The sequence below is a fragment of the Erinaceus europaeus genome, chromosome 3, assembly GCF_950295315.1.
Source record: "Erinaceus europaeus chromosome 3, mEriEur2.1, whole genome shotgun sequence".
In the NCBI taxonomy this organism is placed as follows: domain Eukaryota; kingdom Metazoa; phylum Chordata; class Mammalia; order Eulipotyphla; family Erinaceidae; genus Erinaceus; species Erinaceus europaeus.
In genome coordinates, this window is record NC_080164.1 from 43899889 (window position 1) to 43922775 (window position 22887).

Here is a 22887-nt window from a genome sequence, read left to right on the forward strand (position 1 = left end):
CTGGTGGCCATCTTTTCTTTTCTTTTTCTATTTTATTAGGACAGAGAGAAATTGAGAGAGGAGGTAGGGAGAGAGAAAGACATTGCAGATCTGCTTCAAAGCTTGTGAAATATCCCCCACTGTAGGTGGGGAGCAGGGGCTCAAACCTGGGTCCTTGCACATAATAACATGTGTGCTGAACCAGGTGTGTCACTACTTACCCCTCCATAAAATAGTTTTCTAAGTAATTTTGCCACTCTTACTAATTTCTTTGTAGCACTGCGGTACAAATGATTCCACTGCTCCTGGTCAGTGAGAGAGAAAAAGAGATTGAACAATATTATTCCACCCTGATGGAACCACTCAGTGTGTGATACTCTCTTGTAGTGTTGGTGTTTGAACTTGGGGCATGATAATGGGTATGTTCTACCAGATGAACCATTTCCAGCCCCTCCCCCCCAAGTTATTATTTTTGCAAGAAAAACAAGGCTTGGTCTATAGTGTATAATGTTGAACACCTTACTATCAATCTTTGAAGTCAGTCACAGAAAAGATTTTTTTAAGTTGAAATATAATTGGTATATAACATTATAGTAAAGGTTAGTTTGACTCCTAACACAGTTTATAGCACTGTGACATTGTAGAAGTAATCTCTAGCTTATTCAGAACTCAGAGACTTAGTTTCTGCCCTCTTGAATACAAGCAAATGAGCAGAATAATGACTAAAATTGAAACACTAAACAGATGTGATAATTTTGGTGGGCAGGGGTGGGGGATAGGTATTGTATTGTTGAAGTGCAGAATGAGTAAATTTCATCAGGAAAAAATATTTTGGTGAAGAATCTGTGCCCAGAAGAAATGAAGTTTACTTTATGAAGTAACGGAAATTGACCTTATAGTCACAAACCTATTTAGGCATGCCTGCTGCTTGAATTCTGATGGATGCCAGTGTCAAACAGTAAAAAGCTTGAGTTAATGCCTTTGCTTTGATGATTTACTCTTTTTTTTTTTGCTTTATTTTGTTTAGCATTTTCTCTGAGTGAACTCCTTTCATTCTTGTTAAATCCCTGTAACACACTGAGAGTTTCTTCTTCTAGTTGAGGAAATTGAAATGGAAGTAAATTGTGACTTACTAGTTGAATCACCTATCAAATTAGTTTGACACTGTTTCCTACATTATTCAAATAATTACTAGTTCCTCTGCCTTTCAGAAGCTGAAGGTCTGCGATCCAAGATGGATCTCTTAAAAGTAAATGTAGAACCAGTGAGACCTTTTCTCTTCTCTGCCAGTCACCTCTCTTGACCTTTCTCCCAACCTTAGTTATATCCTCACAGTTTACTAATCTTATGGTTAAAAGACCAGAACTAGTTTTGTGGATTTGTATATATATATATTTTTATTTCTTGGATGCTAGAGTTAACCTTATACATTTTTGTACATGAATGATGAAATATGAATGCACTTGCTCTTGATAGCTTTGTTTGAATATTTTATGATAACCTTTGTTGCTTTGCAGGTACCTGGGGCTCAAGATTTGGTGGATTTCTCCCCTGTTTATCGGTGTCTACACATATACACTGTCCTGGTAAGTATCTGGTTCTACCAATTAAAGTGTTTATTGGATTAAAAACCTGCTTCTAATTTTGGTGGTTTTTCAATTTATCATTATGAGTAATAAATGAGGAACTATTATTTAAGGTTATTAACTATGAAAATAATCCGTTCTTGTTGAGTCTTTTGTTTGCAATGCAAGATACTATATAACTAGTGACATTACTTTCTACTAGTCATGAACACATTATTGGATTATACCTAGAACAGTCACAGACATTCATATTTCTGTTAATTTAATAATGTAGTTATTGGAATCATATAGTTTCTTTTTAAAATGATATTTATAAAGTGGTTTAATTTTTATTATGGATAACAACTATTCTTGTCATATAAATCACATTAAAACTTGACATCTGGGAAAGGAGATACTAAGTATGATGATGGTATTCTAAGCAAGGACCTTTTCCAATTTTGGTAATATATGTACAAGTACTTACATACAAATCAGTCAAAATATTGGCGTAGATGCTGAAGTGACATCAAAGACATCTTGGGGAGAAAAGTTCATTTTGTTATTTTTTTATATAGCATAGGTCAGTGAAACTTTTATTAGGATATTTTTAATATATTTGAACTTGTATTATTGCTCAGTCTGTTATCAATTTTTTTTTCATATATGTGACAGTCATTACTCCACATGGTTGGAGGCTCTGGTATGTGGATTTTATGTCCTGCAGTATTTTGTGATCTCCATTAGTTTGAAAATAATATTAGTAGCATCCTTTCCTCTTCTCTCTTTTCTTCTCCTACCCTTTGCTGTCTAATTCCCTCTTCCTCCTCCCCCCCCACTCTTTTTCTTTCATCATTCCAGAATGAGTTTGGATATTGATTGAGTTATAGGAAAAGGCATCTAAAATAAATAGTTTTTTAGTTTCATATACAGAGAATTAAGGAAATCATAAGCATCTTAACAGTATCTATTGTTACTTAAATATTATCAAATCAGTATTACAACTTGTGACTATTGTGATTATTTTATATAAGGCTCTATCTTGTAATTTATGATATACATTTCTTTTCAGATTTTTTGTACTTACATCACAAGAGATAGGTAGATAGAGAGAGGAGAGAGAAAGAGGCCATGGTAGCATGTAAGAATAATAAGGAAAGTTTTGAACTTAGCCCCTCAGCTTTGTAAATCCACAGCTCTACTAATGTGCAGTCTCCTGAGAGCTTACATTTTTTTCTGTTTGTCCTTACCTTTAAGCCCAATTTTTTTGTTGAAGTGCTTTTAATTTTTAAGGTTTATATATTTATATATTTATTTATTTATGAGAAGGAGAGGAAAAAACCAGATCTGGTATGTATGATATCAGGCACTGAATTCAGGACCTCATGCTTGAGAGCCCAACACTTTGCCTGCTGCATACCTCCTGGGTCACTTTTATGTACTTCTTAATTTAGCATTATTTTATTATTATTTAGTATCTATCTTTGTTATCTGGTTCATTATCTCACATTTCTACACGTTATTTAATCGATGGCTTGTACTTGCCGTGGTTTGTTTATGACTGTGTTGATCAATACTTAAATTGCCTCTAACATTCTACTGTAAAAAAGAACAAGATATATAAATAGGAAAAAAAAAAAAGAAGAGATGTCAAGATTGGTAGACATTTGTGATCAACTGGACAGGAAATCTGTCATACACAGAACTTTGCTGTGGTTGACTACGGAATTATACACTTGTTACTTCATATTTTTAAATCAATATTAAGTCACTAAGGAACTTTTTAATAAGGTATACTGTCATAAACCAAAAATCAAAGTATAATAACCAAAGAATTGAGCAAAGTTGCCAGTTATAGTTATTAGTTTGTTCTAGTTACAATAGCATAAACTATCCTCTTCCTTGAAAATTGAGTACAAGTGACATATGGAGTGATATACATGTTTCTTGTGCCTCCTGCACCCTCCTCTAACTCTTATCATCCTGCTTCCTATAGTATTTACCAGTCTGGGAATTCATAGTGTTGTGTTTAAGTCAAATGCTTCTACTGATGAGCCATGTTTACTCATATTGAGTCACTAAGTTTATGGTAAGCCTCATAACTGAAAAATAAATATCCTTCTAAATAATGTGATGATGGGTTATTTTGAGTTTTATGAAATCTTTAGCTGACATTTAGGCTTATCTTCAAATTTAAAAAAATAGGCAGTTTGTAGAGCTTAATGTAAATCTTTGGCATCAACAAACAGCATTTTCATTTAGTAACTTTCGTTAATGTTCAATGAATGAATGAATAATAAATGTTAACTAACTAGGGGCTACAATATATTTGTGTAGAGGTAAACTAACTTAAATCTTAATTAATTTGCACTCAGTTAACACACAATATGACTTTTTCTTCTACATGAAAGCAGTTTGGAAAAGCAAGGATTTGTAAGTCAAGGACTTTACTTTAAAATAATCACAGTCTACAGGGGGGAAAAAGTTGAATGATTACACAGTGATTATATCATCACACTATGTGCTAGTTTTCATGTACTTTATTAACATTTTATAATGCCAGAAATGTAGCAAATGTGAACACTAAGAGTGATTTATAAAAAAATTCAGCTTATTTGAACACTTAACAGCTGTGTAGTATGAAGTGAATCATATATGAAATTAGCTTTCTCATATGTGAAATGTAATAATAATTGTATTTCAAGGAATTGAAGTTAATCTATGCAGTTAATGACACTGTGTGGACAGTGCCTACCTCAGGCTCTGGCACACAGCTGGCATAAAGTAAATGACAGTTAATCTGGCAAGAGTTATGTATCTCTGATACTGACTTTTAGACACATTATCGGCATTTTGGTAAGTACATTACAGTGTATTGACTTATAATGATTCTTCTTTATGTTATTAACATATAAAGTTTAAAATTTATTTAAAATTCATATTTTCTTTCTTTCTTTTTAGTATTTATTTATTTCCTTTTTGTTGCCCTTGTTTTTATTGTTGTTGTAGCTATTATTGTTGTTGATGTCATCGTTGTTGGATAGGACAGAGAGAAATGGAGAGAGGAGGGGAAGACAGAGGGGGGTAGAGAAAGATAGACACCTGCAGTCCTACTTCACCACCTGTGAAGCGACTCCCTTACAGGTGGGGAGCCAGGGGCTCCAACCGGGATCTTTATGCCGGTCCTTGCACTTTTGCGCAATGTGCGCTTAACCCGCTGCGCTACCGCCTGACTCCCGAAACTCACATTTTCTTAAGTAGACAAGAGTTATGTAATCCTAAATTATGATACTTAAACCATCTCATTAAAAACAAAGGCTATTCACTAGTGTTCTGTTCAGTAGATAGGTACTCTTATTGAAATATTTTGATATAATTTTTCTGTAACAATTTGATTAAGTATTGTTAATAAAGTAGAAGCAGGACTGTCCTTATTCATGATGTCTCCACATCTTGGAAAGATACAACTTTTGGGTTGTTGGAAAAGTCATGTATTTTTCGATGCAAAAACAGGTCATGACTTTTCTGACAACCTAGTAGTTGTATATTTTATGGAATACATGTTTACTATTTAGATGTTATTGGTGGCTCCAAATCTATATTTTTCTTTATATAATTGATTTTTACTGATGAAATGTTCATTTACAAGACTGGTATTGTCACAGGGATACAATTTTCTTCTTTTCTTTTCTTTTCTTTTCTTTTCTTTTCTTTTCTTTTCCTTTTCTTTTCTTTTCTTTTCCCCCTCCAGGGTTACCCCTGGAGCTCAGTGCCTGCACCATGAATCCACTGCTCCTGGAGGCCATTTTTTTTCCTTCCCTTTTGTTGCCCTTGTTGTTGCAGCCTTGTTTTCGGTTATTATTTTCCTTGTTGATGCCATTCATTGTTGGATAGGACAGAGAGAAATGGAGAGAGGAGGGGAAGACAGAGAGGGGGAGAGAAAGACACCTGCAGACTTGCTTCACCACTTGTGAAGTGACTCCCCTACAGGTGGGGAGCCGGGGGCTCGCCTTTCGCCAGTCCTTGAGCATTGTGCCACGTGCGCTTAACATGCTGCGCCACCGCTCTACCCCCAGGGGTACAATTTTCTATCGTCCCAAAATATATGTCACCCCATATCATTTACCCACCATCTCTAAAGTCTCTGGTCCTACTTTTATCAAGTTCTTCCTTATAGTTCCTGTAAACTCATATTATGTCACTTCTCTTCTCTGGATCTGCTTCTCCATTCTCAAGTCCCTAATTGTATTACTGATTAGTGAAGGATAGTTCATCATCACAATATTAGCAAGAAAGATATTTTTAAATGGTTTACTTAATATAGATATTTGTTAACAAATATTTTCTTGTATGGTTAATATTAATATTTCTTTTTAAGGTTTGAAATTTTATTTATGATTTAACATTCTTTCACCAAATTATCAGATTTCAGGTGTATTTTCATACCCACATGAGATGGGCGTAAGTTACCACAACTCCCACTACGGTTATTTGCCCCAGTTCCCACCAACTTCTCTACCCACTGTAACTATCTTATTATACAATATATATTAAACAGCATATATTATACAATTTTTTTTGCAAACTTGCTTGTTTTAGTCATCTATATTCCACATAGGAGAGAAACCATCAGAACTTGCCCTTTATCTCTTATTTCACTCAGCATAGTCACTTATCCATTGTGTTCCAAATAGTACAATGTCATTTTTTTATTGTAACGTAGTTTTCTGTTACAAGTAAGCATATGCATGTGCAACACACACACACACACACACACACACACACACACACACACACACACACACCTCTATCCAGTTATTTGTTGAGCATTTCTTTTTCTTTTTGCCTGCAGGGTTATTACTTGGGCTCAGTGCCTACACTATGAATCCACTGTTCCTGGAGACCATTTTTTCCATTTTATTGAGTAGAACAGAGAGAAATTGAGAGACAGGGAGAGAAAGATAGACACCTGAAGACCTGCTTCACCACTTGAGAAGCAACCCCCTGCAAGTGGAGAGCAGGGGGCTCAAACAGGATTCCTTGCATGGGTTCTTGCGCTTAACCCAGTGTGCTACCGCCTGGCCCCCTTGAGCATTTAGTTTGTTTCCATACTTTGGCTGTTGCAAATAATGCACCTGTAAACATGGGGTACTCATATTCTTTTGAATTTGTGCTTCCATGTCCTTTGACTATATGCCTAGGCGTGGTATTGCTGTTTAAGTATTCTCCAAACTGTTTTCCGTAGGGATTGCACCAATTTACATTCCTACCAACCATGTAACAAATATCCTTTCTCTCTACATCCTTGCCAACAATCGCCGTTTCCTGTTCTGTTTAGATATGCCATTCTCACCCTTGTGAGATGGTATATCATTGTGGTCAATTTGAAGTTCTTTAGTGATAAGTCATGTGAAACTTATTTTCATGCATCTGTAGACCATGTGTATCTCTTAGATAGCTGTCTGTTCTGATTTTTTGCCCATTTTATCATTGGGTGGTTTGTTGTTGAGCTGTTTGATTTCTTTGTAAATTTTTTATATTAGTCCCATGTCAGATATGTGATGTATGCAAATATCTTCTCCCTGTTCAGTGGTTACCATTTTATCTTTTGAGCTATTTCTTTCACTGTGAAGAATCTTCAGTTTGATAGAGTTTCACCTACTTACTCTTTCATTAATAAGATGGGTAGAAGAGATTTGGTACTGGTGAAATGAGGACTGAGAACAAAGTAGACTTTATCTGCCATTTCTTCCCATTCTAATATTTGTCTCTATTTCTTAATTCTCTCATCAACCCAGTCTATCTATCTTCTGTTTGATTCTTTATATTACATAATCTCTCAACTGTTTTGACTTTATTGTTTATTCCTTAAATCTCTAAATCCCTTTCCCTTACTTTACAATCTTTTTCTTTCTTCTCTACCGGTCTTTTTGACAGTTGTTATTTGTTAGTCATGTAGACTCTACTTTTCTAAAGTGTTCTCATTATTTATTTATTTATTTATTTATTTATTTATTTATTTATTTTTATCTACCCCACTGCTCTCTCTGTTTTTCTTTTCTTGAGTGACACAATCTCCTTTCATGGACTGAGGTGCTAATGGTGCCCAACCCTATATTTCCATTTCTCTGCTTTTCCTTGAACTCTGGTCTATTAGGCACAATAGTCTCATGAACCTAACATCTTATACATTCCATAGGAAGCACACACTCAGTATGTTTCAGAATGAACTCATTTTCCCCCTCCCAAAATCTACTTCTGAATTTACTGCAGCACCCTCACCTACCTTGTCAATACTTAGTAATCTCTTTTTTTTTTTCCTTAATACCTTGTCCAGAGTTCAAAATTGTGGACATATTACTTCCAAAATTTAATTTTGCTAGACCTCATTCTCTCTTCTGCTAGAATTGGTTCATTCTCACTCGGATTAGTGAAAATAGCCTTCTCACATAATCATAGGCCTTTTACCTCATAATCATGGGCCCTGATTTCACTTCTCACTATAATCATAATAATCTCATTGTCATATAAATTTGACATGCTATCTGCTTAAAATTCTATAGCTAATCATATGTGAAATAAAATATTTGAGTACAGAGAAAATATAGCACATAAAAGTACAGGTTTTCTATGTGTGAGACCTTGGGTGATGGCCTGCGAAGCTTCACTAGGTAAGCTGTCTCTAAGGACCCTCATTTCTTTTTAATACATTTATCCTTTTTTATTCATTCTTGTGTTCTTGAAATTTTTTTCTAACGTTTAAGGCTGAACTCAGTTGATGTCTGTCCCCTTTACACAGTTGTAAGAGCCAGTACGTATTTATGTTAATGCTTACTACATCATATCATCATGTTCTAATATATTGTCTTTTTCTCAGTAGATTGTAAGCTCTTTTAGGGCAAGTGTCATGTTTTATTCATCCCTTTTAACCATCACATTTAATATCAGCAGTATGTAATACCTCTATGTATTACCACCTCTGTGGAATAATAAATGTTTGCCTTTGATTATGAAAGATAACTACCCTCCTCTTGACCTCAAATGAATCCAGTATTCCAGTCTTGGGCAGTGTTATACAATATCAGGGCTAGTACTTATACACGGGAAAACAGCTCTGTTGGTGTGCAACGGAAGGATCATAACAGAAGTAACAAAAAGTTCTAATATTTTGTCATTTACAATAGTGTTTATCTGAACTTTTGGCCTGGAGCATAACAAGGCACACTTTGAATAAACATGGCAATATTTATTATTTTTAGTGATACCGACCTTCCATTCACCCCCCTTTTATGGCTGTGCTGCTTATAAATTCCCAAAGGATTATTTGAAAAATCCTACTTATATCTGCCAGCCTTATCAGTAGGGCAGGAGTTCACGTATTGTAACAGGAGGTCAGACTTCGGTCATGGTCTTATAGATGGGGCCAGGCACCTGTAAATTCTTCCTTTGGTGACTAAAGTGAAGTACAATATCAAACAGGCAGTGAGACTTTTCTAGGAAGTGCTGAACTTTGGCAGGAAGGGCAAACTTTGGCAGGAGGTGGGGAGGGGAGAAAGTGAACAAGGGTCAGATAGTGGTTAATTGAGACTTGGTCCATGATACAGTAATGTAATGGAAGTATGCAGGGCAAAAGTAGGTGTATTTTATAGAATTATTTTAAACACCTTATGTTGTTTAAATCATAACATACAATTTAGAGATGGTCAGGGATGGAATAGGATATAAAGGCCTATTCTACAGTTATTGAAGATTTTAAAAAAATATTTATTTATTTCTTCTCTTTTGTTGCCCTTGTTATTTTATTGTTGTAGTTATTATTGTTGTTATTGATGTTGTTGTGTTGGATAGGACGGAGAGAAATGGAGAGAGGAGGGGAAGACAGAGAGGAGGAGAGAAAGATAGACACCTGCAGACCTGCTTCACTGCCTGTGAAGCAACTCCCCTGTAGGTGGGGAGCCAGGGTCTCGAACTGGGATCCATATGCCCTTCCTTGCACCTCGCACCACGTGTGCTTAACCCGCTGCTCTGCCACCCAACTCCCTAAAGATTATTTTTAAGAGACAAATAAATACCTTACTGGAAGAGAAATGATAAATAATAATTGGAGATTTGTGCACATAGTATAGAAATAGTAGTTAAAAAGATGGATGAACTATCAGTTTAATATGGAAACCACTCTATCTTGTAGATTTTTTTTGAAAGCCCTATCAACCCACTGATGGCTATCATATTTAAGGATTCCAGGCTTTCACCTGAGGTAGAAAAAAAATATTTGTATTTTAAAGTCCTTTATACAGTGTTATGTCTTTATGACTCTTCTCAAAATTTGTAGCTCACACACCCTGCAAGGCATGCATATATATACATATAGATCCCATAAAAAGCAACTTGGGTACTACTGAGAGCCTGGGGGAGCAAACCTATAATACATCCATACCCTGCTTTGTGGAAATCATTTTTGTGTTACCTACATCATTAATTATTAGTAGTTCAATCCTAGATTTTCAATTTAATTTTTTTTTTTACCAGAACACTGCTCAATTCTGGCTTTTGATGGTGTGGGGGGATTGACCCTAAGACCTCTGATGCCTCAGTCATGAAAGTCTTTTGCATAACCATTGTACTATCTTCCCCGCCAGATTTTAAAATGTTGACAAATATGTATCTTTGTTTCTGCATGTGTGTTATACTATAATGAAACTTCCTTTAAAGATTTTTAAATAGTTTTTTCCAGGGATAGCAAATAGCAACACAGGATATATATTTAAAATCAAGTAGAAACTACCTGTTACTACATGAATCATACGATTCTTAATTTTATTTATCAGAACAGATCTATGCACACATATGTTCATGATAGTGCTATTTGTAAAAGCCAGAATTTGGAAGCAAACCAAGTGTTCAACAGAAGATGCACAGTTGAGGAAATTATGCTGTATATATACATAGTGAAATACTACTCAGTTGTAAGAAATGATTAAATCTCTTTTGCTATAACATGGATGGAACTGAAGGGAATCATGTTAAATGAAATAATCCAGAAAGAGAAGGATGAATACCTGATACTATTTCTAGGTGAGAACTAGGCAGCAATGCAAGGGGAAATACAAAGTGAAGCTTCAATAGTCTATGGCATCAGATGAGACTGAAGGGTGTGCAGAGGGTGTGGTAGGGAATATAGTACCTTATGGTAGAGGGTATCAATTTGTGGAGGGGAAGGTGTAATGACACCCAACTTGGGGAGATATGTAACTGTAGCCCTGTGGCAACAATTCTGTCAACAACATTTCCTCAATAAAGTGATAACAAAAAGAATCTCAATTCTTCTTTAGTCACTATAGTAGACTACAAAACAGTCTGAGATATAAGGGAATACAGAATATTGTACAGTGAGTTAATTATTCCGTAATCTTGAGCAAGGGCAAGGGGGCAAGGTGCCTCTGAGCTTTTCATAAAAGCTGTCAGTTTTCCTCAGATATAATGCACATAAGGATATGCATGTAATATTTCCTTAGAATTTCCGATGCTTCTCTAATTCCTGAATTTTATCCATAGACCTAGAAAGAATCTCTCATCTAAAGTGAGGGGTAGTCTTAACTAGGATTCTGGTGTATACCGACTCCAAACCTGTGATCTGGAGACTGGCTTGCCTTCGTTCCATCTGAGTAGCCTCTTTTATACGTCTCCTAGGGACTCCCTACCACCTTTTTTCTTAGATTTGAAAGTCTTGCCAAAGTCTAAATGTTAAAGAGCTTATTTTTAAAGTGACTTTCTTTTCTTTTTTTCTATTTTATTTTATTTTTTGCCTCCAGGGTTATTGCTGGTGCTCAGTGCCTGCACTACAAATCCACTGCTCCTGGTGGCCATTTTTTCCTTTTTTTTTTTTTTTAATTGGATAGGACAGAGAGAATGGGGAGATAGAGATGGAGAGGGAGAGAGAAAAACAGACACCTGCAGACTGCTTCACTGCTTGTGAAGTGGCCCCCCTGGAGATATGGGGTGCTGGGGGTTCAAACCAGGATCCTCGCACGAATCTTTGTGCTTGTTACTATGTGTTTTTATCCTGTTGCGGTGGATGCACCACTGCCCAGCCCCCTAAAGTGACTTTCTTTTTGTGTCATAAATCTTTATTTTCCAGTCAGTCATCACATGTGACAAGCTGGTGGGTGACCTGTTACTCTGTTAGGAAGAAGGTAGCTTCAGCACCTAAACTAACCTTTTTATCCCTTGACTTCTACTTTTTTAAAAAGATTAAGAGCAGAGATGTAGAAACAATAATGAGAACATTAGTGATTAGTGACTATTGATCCCTAGAGATAAGCTATTGTGTTAAATTTCAGGTTTGGTTTTTTTTTTTGTTTTTATTTTTTACTTCTTACTTGCTTTTAATAATATATCTTTTTAAAGAACGTGACTATAATTAGGAGCAGTTAATCATCAGCAGAACTAGAATTTACTCAGAATCGCTCATGGTCCTTGGAGGAGGGTGGGGTGGGTGGGGTCAGCAAGAATCTTCCTGGAACATTTGTTTTCTTCTAATCTGAGAATTTCTACTGGTATCTTCTTCTCAGGCAACTGGGGGAAACTGCAAAATCTGTTCATAAAATGACAGATAACAGAGTAAGGAAAGGCTATGGAATAGGAAAAAGAACCAAGTAAAAGCAGTTCCAAGCAAGACATTTTCTGAGGCATTAAGGGAAGTATTTAATAAGATTTTGCCTAAAGTAACTTTAGTAGTAGTGACTATTGTATGTGAAGTCTTGGTAAATTAGAAACCTTGAGAATTCCAACATTACTAGACATTTATTGCTAATGACATAAATCTCTGCCAGTGTGTTTCTGGAGAATGCCAATATCATCAATGGATGTATTTATTTATTGTTTTAAGGAGGAGGCTCTCTGTTCCAAGTGTTATTGGAACTCTATGCATTGCATTGTTGTCCTAGGTATTTTACAGTTTATATTAATATCATCAAGTATATTTCAAGAAGATCTGTGAAGGGGAAAAAAAAAGTTAGTTCTTGACAGCAGCATTTCTAAGTAGAGAGAAAGCTGTAAAGATAATTAGGGAACTTTCTGCTCTCAGAAAATTTAATTTAGTGGTTCTAAAGAAAACCTTCCTTTTGGGAGCCGGGCGGTAGCGCAGCGGGTTAAGCGCACATTGTGCAAAGCGCAAGGACCCGCATAAGGATCTGGGTTGGAGTCCCCGGCTCCCAACCCGCAGGGCAGTCGCTTCACAGGCGATGAAGCAGGTCTGCAGGTGTCTGTCTTTCTCTTCCCCTCTCTGTCTTCCCCTCCTCTCTCCATTTCTCTCTGTCCTATTCAACAATGACGACATCAGTAACAACAACAATAATTAAAAAAGGGCAACAAAAGGAAATGAATATCAAAAAAAAAAAAGAAAAAAAGAAAACCTTCCTTTTTTCTTTAAAGATTCCTTTAAAAATTATTTATTTATTAGCTAGAGACAGAGAAATTGAGTAGGGAAGGGAAGATAGAGGGAGAAAGAGACAGAGAGAGAGACACCTGCAGCCCTGTTTCACCACTTGTGAGCTTTCCCCTGGCAGGTTTGGTCCAGGGGCTTGAACCTGGGTCCTTGTGTACTATGATGTGTGCACTTAACAAGGTGTGCCACTGTCTGTCTCCCCATTTTTCCCCCCTTCTTTTTTTCTTTTTGGCTGGACTTCACCACTGCAGGTCAAGTTTTTCAGATGGAAAAGTAGAGGCAGGGAGAGAAGAAAAGACACCACAGCATGAAAACTCCCCCCAGTACAGTGGGACTAGACTGAAACCCGAGTTGAGCAGGTGATAAAGCAGGTGCCTTCTCAGGTGAAGGCAAGGCTTCTTAGACAGCCAAGGAAAGTTTCTTTTATAAAAGACTCTAAAGAGTCTGATTTTGAAGAATCCATCACATTTATTTGAAATATATAAATGTCCTATTGAAAAGAAGAAAAAAAAATAGAACATGTAGTGGAAAAACCTTCCTGAAACTCTGCTGGACATTGAACATTAAAGTAATTATGTTCAATGAATTTGAAATGAGTGAATGCCACTTTAAATTTTTTTGGCTTAGCATTTATAATAGAATTTCTAATGTTTATGTAGTTGAAATTTATTAAGAACTTGGACTAATTTTCAGATAGATGCTTTTTTTTTTTTAGATAGTAGTATTATTTCTTGACCTCTTTTGTAACTTTTATTTTCATCTTCAAAGGACATTCCTTTCTGGAAAAAAAACCTACTTTTTCCCACTAAGATTAAATGCAAGTTATAGTGACGATGAGCCAGTTTATACTTAAACTAGAGCTAGAAGCTTTCTGGTTTGTTTCCATGGTGACCTCAAGTACTTCAGTTCAATAAGAATGTATTTTTAAGTATTTTCTTTAGAGATATATTTTTTAATGTGGAAAGTTTTGTCCTGAAATGTTTGGTGACTCCATGTCCGTTTCTGACATGTAGCAGATTGTCTCATCGTTCTCATGCCATATCTCACTGACTCTTGGTTTCATTGACCTGTTAGTGCCTGGTGAGGTTAGATAGGCATAAACATGACATAGATCTTAGAGAAAAGCTGAGGGCAAGATACTTTGTGCACTACATTGATAAGGGCACAGGAAAAGCCATTTATAGTGATAACTTTCCTGTAGTATGGGCTAATGGGCCCTGGTTTGTAGTTGTAATCTAACTTTTTGTAATTGTCATATTGCTCTTTTAACCTGGTGACCTTATTACCCATGGGCATACATTATCATTTGGCTTTGAATAAAACAAGAGACAAGAAAAGCGATTACATTTTTTTTTTCCTAGACATACTCATTTTTTTTTTTTTCTTTCCAGAATGCTTACTTTGGGAAGATTGAGCTTCTGAAATGTGCTCACTTAAAACACACACACACACACACACACACACACACACACACACACACTAATATCTCACTTAAACAGCTTTGAACACTGTAATAAGGAAACTGTTTTTAAGCTCTTCTAAAGTAAGCAAGAACAATTCAGTTTTCATATAACAGGGGCTAATCCTTCCAAATATGATCAAATCATATTGTATCTGTGCTGAAAGTACTTTAATTTTTCATTGTCTGGGAATCCCGTCAGCTTCTTTACTTTGTTTGTATAGTCTTTCAGTTGTGTCTTTAGTTTACCTCTAATTGCTCTTTTCTTCCTTCCTGCTCATAGTCTATACTCCAGACAGTGGTCTCTCATAATGATGCCGTTGCACAATTCTCTTTCCTCAAATACACCTTCATGTTTTCTTTCTTTTGATGTTTTTTTCTCACTAGAACTATGTAGCACTTTAGTGTCTCTTCTTTTTTAAAAAACATTAATTAATTAGTTATCAAATGTGGAGAGATAGGGAGAGAGAGAGAGAGAGAGAGAGAGAAGAGCTAGATCATCACTCTAGCATATGCAATGCCAGAGATCAGACTAGAATCTCAGGTTTTATCTCCTGGGCCACACCTCTTCCCCCCCTTCTTTCATAAAAATAAAATCATAAATAAGTCTTTTTATATAATTTCTTTGGTAAGAAACTCCTAGGTTTTTAATTTTTTTACTGGAAGGTTAATGGTTCACAGTACAGTTGTTATATCACCGAGATAGGTGTCTGTAAATTAGCTTCATCATGTACCAGGATCTGAAGGGGCTTCCCCTACCCCCAACCTCTTTGCCCTCTTCCCCAGAGTTCTTTGCTTTGATGCAATACATTACCAGTCTATTTTTTTCTTTTTAAACATTTTAATTATTTATTTATTTTAAAATGTTTATTTATAAAAAGCAAACATTGACTAAACCATAGGATAAGAGGGGTACAACTCCACACAGTTCCCATCACCAGAACTCTGTATCCCATCCCCTCCCTTGATGGTTTTCCTATTCTTTAACTCTCTGGGAGTATGGACCCAGAGTCATTGTGGGATACAGAAGGTTGAAGGTCTGGCTTCTGTAATTGCTTCCCCGCTGAACATGGGTGTTGACAGGTCAATCTATACTCCCAGCCTATCTCTCTCTTTCCCTAGTGGGGAAGGGCTCTGGGGAAGCTGAGCTCCAGGACACATTGGTGGGGTTGTCTGTCCAAGGAAGTCTGGTCAGCATCCTGCTGGCATCTGGAACCTGGTGGTTGAAAAGAGAGTTAACATACAAAGCCAAACAAATTGTTGACCAATCATGGACCTAAAGGCTGAAATAGTGCAGATGAAGAGTTGGGGGTCCTCCATTTTGTAGATAGCTAGTAAGAATATTTTATTTATATTCCAAAGGGCCCATCGCTATACTAGTTTTTTTTTTTTTTATTATTTTTATTTTACTTATTGAACAGAGGCAGAGAAATCAAGAGGAGGAGGTGGTGGTAGAGAGGGAGACAGAAAAACACCTACAACACTGCTTTACTACTTGTGTTATTTTTCCCCTGCAGATGGGGACCTGGCACTTGAACCTGGATCCTCAAACACAGTAACATGTATGCTCAACTGTGTACACAACTGCTTCACCCCATAAATAAGTCTTTAAAAAAATGGCAAAATTTATTAAAACAAGAATGAAGTTTTACATATGTATCTGCTATGTAAAAGTTACCCTGACTATGCTACCTCAAAGTTTTGAAGAAACTTGCATTGTTCTCATTAATCCTGATCCCCTTCTCTGTTCCAGGATTTTTGCCATAGCACTCATGATCTTCTAAATAAATCATTTTTTTTGTTATGTTCATTCTTTCTTATTTTGCTGTAATAGACATATATACATTACATTAGTTTCAGGTATACAGCATAATGATTTGGTATTCGCGTGCATTGTTATATGGCTACTACAACAAATCGAGTCTATTTAACATCCATCATCACACATAGTTAACAAATTTTTTGTCATAAAAATTTTTAAGATTTACTCTTTTAGCACCTTTCAAATATACCACATGAACAATATTGTTAGCTGCAGTTACCAAGCTGTTCATTATATCCTCTTAATTTATTTTACAGTTGGAAGTTTGTGTCTGTGGACTTGGTTATTTTTTACAAAAATATTTCACATATTAGTGAGATAATGTGGTATTTGTCTTCACCTGATATATTTTACTTAATGTAATTCTATCTGCATTCATTCATGATGTTGTAGATGTCAATATTCCTTTTTTAATGACTGAGTAATGTTTGTTGTTTTTTTAAATTTTTTTATTCCTTTAACTTCTTCAAAATACTTTATGCTAGAGTTTTAGTGTAATACATTGTCCCAGTAGAGTATTTTGAGGGAGGGTATAAATAACTGAAGTCAGAGCTTCATGATCTAAGCAGGATTTGTAAGGGAGGAGTTTCCTTTTGTTTTATAGGGGAAATTTGGTCATTCAGACAATTAATTATGTAAGTTGTATGTTTCAAAGTGATTTTTTAATCAGAAGCAAACACTATAACTAGAGCTCATATTTATCTATGACTGGCTGTAAGAGGTGTCACAAGAAATTTTGTTTATAAGGCTAGGAATAGAACTGATTAATTTTACGTTGTAGACGATTGGAAAAACTGAGTTTGGGACTTTAGTGAATTCTGTACTTCTTTAGTGTTCTGTAACTTACTCCACCATCTAGAAGTAAAGTGATTTAGAACCTTAACACTGGAGTAGAAAATCAGACTCTATTCATACCGGTTTTCATAGTCCTTAACAAAAACTTGTGAAAGTCTCACAATGCTGTGTTATTTATACCACACAGCAGGAGCTTAACAAATAATGGTGGAGACAGTGAATACTTAAAATACCTCAAGGAAGTACTGTGTATCAATAATAATAATAATAATAAAAAAACTAATGAGATCTGTGAGAGGACTATCAAATATGTTTTATTCTAAGGAGATTAATTTTCTTAGGGTTAGACTATTATAGTTCACAGATCTATTATATGAAGCATTATTTATTACCTAAGACTTGTGGTTTTCTTTTTCTTGCACTGAAACAAAGTAATACCTATTTTTAGGTATACGAAAATGAGAGGACAGCAAAGATAAGTCACCAGATGGAGTATGCATCTAATTATATGCAAGACCCTGGGTTTGAACCTCAGCACTGGATTTCAGTATCATGGGCAGCACAGTGAGGAAGGGGATGGGACATTCTCTATGAAGAATGAAGTATTCTCTTTCTCTTTTTCTCTTTTTGTTCTCCTTTCTCTCTTTATCTCTCAGCCTACTTCCCCCTAAATCTGTCTCACCTTTTCTTCTTTATTTCTTTACCTAAAATAATGAACAAGAGTATCAGCTTGGGCATAATGACTTAGCAGTTGTATCTCATAAGGAAAAGGTCATTTTTTAAAAGGTCATTTATAATGCTTAATGGTGATGTCTATAGTAATTCAGATTATATTTGACTAGAATTAAATGAAGCTCATTTTTAATAGTTTAAACCAATAGAAAATTTGTACTTTTACTGAATGACAAGAACTCTGTCTCAACAGTTCAGTGTTGGTATGGTGACTCTACTCTGTCACAAAAGGTTCCTTCCATTGTTTCAGTCCTCCACTTTTGCATCTGAAGTGCTTGTCGTCATGCTTGCATGGTGGTCCCTGCATGTTTAGGCCTCATATTCACATTTCAGACAGGAAACAGATGGGAAGCCCAAGTACAAAAGTTAAATTCCATCAGAGTCTATTACTATTAACTGGGGGAAAATAGTACTTAAATAATAAAAAGTTTTGTTAAAAACTGAATTAATATGTATTTTAATTTTTTTATTATCTTTATTTATTTATTGGATAGAGACAGCCAGAAATCAAGAGGGAACTGGATAATAGAGAGGGAGAGAGAAAGAGAGACACCTACAGCCCTGCTTCACCACTCATGAAGCTTTCCCTCTGCAGGTGGAGGCCAGGGGCTCGCACCCAGGCCCTTGAGCATACTACATGTGCACTCAACCAGGTGTGCCACAACCTCGCCCAAATATGTATTTTTATAAACAAAATTCGAAACAAATTTATTTCTAGTCACCAAAGGTTTTTTTTTTTAAACTTTTTTTTTATATTTTATTTATTTTTTCCCTTTTGTTGCCCTTGTTGTTTTATTGTTGTAGTTATTATTGTTGTTGTTGTTGTTGGATAGGACAGAGAGAAATGGAGAGAGGGAGGGGAAGACAGAGAGGAGGAGAGAAAGATAGACACCTGCAGACCTGCTTCACCACCTGTGAAGCGACTCCCCTGCAGGTGGGGAGCCGGGGTTCGAACCGGGATCCTTATGCTGGTCTTTGTGCTTTGCGCCACCTGCGCTTAACCCGCTGCGCTACAGCCCGACTCCCGGCTTTTTGTTTTTTAATTAAGGCCAAATCAAATATAAAACTTTACCTAGTTATGTTACTTAGCTTCTTGTTTCTATTTAAAGTAATGAAAGGTGTGGGGCTGAGGCGATTTAGTGGTAGATTACATGCCTTTCATTTGTGAGGCCCAGGGTTTGATCCCCAGCACCATTTGGGAGCACCATGGACAGCACCAAGGACATAGATAATTATTGCTATAATCACATTATTTGACAATTTGTTTAACTTTGAAAAATCCCTTTGTTAGGATTTGCTGTATCATACACAACATTGCCATTTTTTATGTCCTTTGACATTATTTGTATATAGCTGTGCCACCGGTTGCTTCTGTTCTCCCTGGTCTAAGCTTTTAAGAGAGTCAACGTATCAAAGACTCAGCCTATGGTCTGTGCATTAAATAGTTGGAGACATTCAATCAATTTTCCCCCTCTCGTATTAATTAAATAGTGATTTATATGACTACAAATTAATAGGTGTGTACATTAACACCATTCCCACCACCAAAAGACTGTGTCCCATGCCATCCTCCCCCCTCCCAAATCCACCCCCAGTCCCGTGAAGCCGAACCTCCACCCTCTCCCTCAACCCAGGGTTTTTACTTTGGTGCTCTACTCCAAATCCAGTCAATACCTGCTTTCAATTTACCTTTCTGTTCTTCTTTGTCAACTTCTGTTTATGAGTAGGATCATCCCAAACTCATCTTTATCTTTCTGAGTTAACTCATTTAACATAATTCCTTCTAGCTCTATCTGAGGTGGGTCAGAGAATGTGCTGAATAGCTGTGTAGTTTCCATCGTGTATATATACCACAGCTTTCTCAGCCACTAATTTGTTGTTGGGCACCTGGGTTGCTTCTAAGTTTTAGCTATTATGAATTGTGCTGTTTCTCTCATGTGGTGTTGGGATTTGAACCTGGGGCTTCATGGTAAGATGTGTATGTTTGCCCTCTCAGGAGGAATATCTCTTAGTCTTCTTCCTACAGCTCCCCACAAGCATACACCATTTTGTCATGAAAAGAAGCCATTGAAGCTAATATCTGTCTGTTAGAGAACCAGTAGACTACTCCAAACCACACATGGCCGCCTCTGTCTGTGACCTTAAGCAATTACCAGTGACTACTTAAAGGGTTTTTTTTCCCCCTTCAGGTTTTTAAGACCACCTTAAAGATGTTTTCTCTGATTTTTTAGTTGTATTTAGCCTACTCTATTATTAAATAAATAAACAGATGAAAGAAAGCATGAAATGATATTTTTAAAAAATGTCTGTCATACTCTGTGAGAATTATAGTCTTGGGGGGCAGATAACTTAGCTGAGGGTTTGATGACTTACACATACCATGTATGCTTGTTAAATTATACTCCTGGAAGCTTACGCATTTGTAATATCCTATTGCACTGTACATAGAAAAAAAGGAGAAATAAATGTCTGTCATAATAATGAAAGTTAAAAATAGCTTCAGGGGAGTCGTGTGGTTGCGCAGTGGGTTTAGTGCATGTGCTGCAAAGTACAAGGACCGGTCTAAGGATCCCGGTTCAAGCCCCTGACTCCCTACCTGCGTGGGTGGGGGGAGGGGGTTGCTTCACAAACGGTGAAGCAGGTCTGCAGGTGTCTATCTTTCTCTCCACACTCTGTCTTCCCCTCCTCTTTCCATTTCTCTCTGTCCTATCCAACAACAATGACGTCAATAACAACAACAACAATAACTACAACAATAAAAATAGAACAAGGGCAACAAAAGGGAAAATAAATATTGAAAAATTTAAAACATAGCTTCAGATAAAAGAAAAAGTAAAGAGACATGACGACTGAACATAATGCATAGACTGAGGATTGACAAATGTTTTCTCTGAAAGTCTTATTATAAATATTTTGGCCGTTGTGAGTCATAGAGTCTCTGTTTCAGCTACTCTTGTAATTCAAAAGCAACAGGACACAATGTGTAAGTGAATGAATGTGGATGCATTCCAGTAATAAGAACTTCCAAAACAGGTAACGAGAAGGCTTTTTACCCATGGACTAGTGTCTGCTGGTTCCTGTCCTAGGGGAAATTTTGTAATTTAAGGAGAAGATCCTATAGAGGACCTTATTATGCTCATTGACAAAATGGACAATGGACTAAGAAAGTGCTTTATTAAAAAAAAGTTATAATTCAGGGGCCAGGTGGTGGCACACCCAGTTGAACACAAATGTTGTAATGTTCAAGGACCCAGGCACAGGCACAAGTTCCTCATTCCCAACTGTAGGGGGGAGATTCTTGAGCAGTAAAGCAGAGCTGTAGGTGCCTCTCTTTGTGTCTCTCTCTCTCTCTCTCTCTCTCTCTCTGTCTCTCCCCTTTCAATTTCTGTCTGTCTCTAGTCAATAAATGTTTTTTGAAAAAATTATAGTTATTTGGTGTATAAGATACTACCTTATTTTCTTGAACTCTTTTTTTTTCCCCTTTTTACTGCTCAGTCTCAACCAGTGTGAAAGAGATAGAAACAGAGAAGGAAAGACACTACCACACTCATTCATTCACTTCTGAAGCTTTGCCAGATGTTGTTCATGGTGCTCTCATGTGACTCCAGGGACTTGAATATGTATATGGTAAAGGGCGCACTCTGTTATGTGAGCTATCTCCCAGCACTCCCTTTTGTTTTTCCTATAAATTTCAGTTATGTTCTGGTTTGCTTATTTATTTACTGCCTCCAGGGTTATCACTGGTGCTCGGTGCCTGTACTACGAATCCACTGCTCCTGGAAGCCATCTTTTTTCCATTGTTGTTGTTGTTGTTATATAGGACAGACAGAAATCGAGAGAGGAGTGGAAGACAGAAGGGGAGAGAAAGAGCCCTGCAGGGGCTCGAGATAGGATCCTTGCGCCCATCCTTGGGCTTTGTACTATGTGTACTTAACCCAGTGTGTTATTGTCCTGTCTCACCCCCTATTTTACTGTCACTTTTCCCCTCCCCTCCCCTCCCCTCCCTTTCCTCCCCTCCCCTCCCTTCCCTCCCTTCCCCTTCCCTCCCTTCCCCTTCCCCCCCTCTCCCCTCCCCTCCTCTCCCCTCCCTTTCCTCCCCTCCCCTCCCTTCCCTCCCTTCCCCTTCCCCCCCTCCCCTCCCCTCCCCTCCCCTTCCCCTCCCCCTCTCCTCCCCCCTCCCCTCCCCTCCCCCTCCCCTCCCTTCCCTCCCTTCCCCTTCCCCCCCTCCCCTCCCCTCCTCTCCCCTCCCTTTCCTCCCCTCCCTTCCCTCCCTTCCCCTTCCCCTTCCCCCCTCCCCTCCCCTCCCCTTCCCCTCCCCCTCCCCTCCCCTCCCCCTTCCCCTTCCCCCCTCCCCCTTCCCCTTCCCACCCTCCCCTTCCCCTTCCCCCTCCCCTCCCCTCCCCTCCCCTCCCCTCCCCTCCCCTCCCCTCCCCTCCCCTCCCCTCCCCTCCCCTCCCCTCCCCTCCCCTCCCCTCTCCTCTCCTCTCCTCTCCTCTCCTCTCCTCTCCTCTCCTCTCCTCTCCTCTCCTCTCCTCTCCTCTCCTCTCCTCTCCTCTCCTCTCCTCTCCTCTCCCTTCCCTCCTCTCCCCATTTTTTTTTATAACACTGTAGCCATATGCATGCATGATTACACTGCTCCTGGCCAACACTCCCCCTCCCCCCAATTTCAAATAAATAGAGGCAGGGAAGGAAATTGAGGAATGTAGAGACAGAAAAGAGAGATACCAAAGCACCACTTTATCATCTATGGATATGGAATTTCCCTCAGTGCTGTATTGCTTCAATCTGGTATTGAAGCTCGAACCAGGAATTTTGCATATGTTCAGACATGTATTATACTGGATAAGCTATTTCCCTCCCCCTGGAATTCTTTGCAAATTAAAAATATAGAATAGTGCGTGTGCTTACGTATGTATATATTCTCCCATAAGAAATGAAACTATAAAATCTTTGTAGCCCCTTTCCACCCTTTTGATAGATACCTACAAAAAGGGAGAACATTAACCAAAGCATGAATTGAAAATGAAAATCTATGATTGATGTTCCAAGGGAAGCCAGCAAACATCATCCTTGGCCTAATCTGAATGCA

The 22887-nt window shown here is 37.5% G+C and overlaps 1 protein-coding gene across 3 annotated transcripts in view; it reads left to right on the forward strand.

Annotated features, from left to right (window-relative positions):
• Positions 1–22887, forward strand: part of EXOC6B (exocyst complex component 6B) — a 615405-nt gene that overhangs the window by 278344 nt on the left and 314174 nt on the right. For all 3 annotated transcript variants that reach the window (XM_007523677.3, XM_060187119.1, XM_060187121.1), the window contains exon 8: positions 1497–1565. In XM_007523677.3, coding sequence (XP_007523739.1) covers positions 1497–1565 — 69 coding nt within the window. The remainder of the gene's footprint in view (positions 1–1496; positions 1566–22887) is intronic.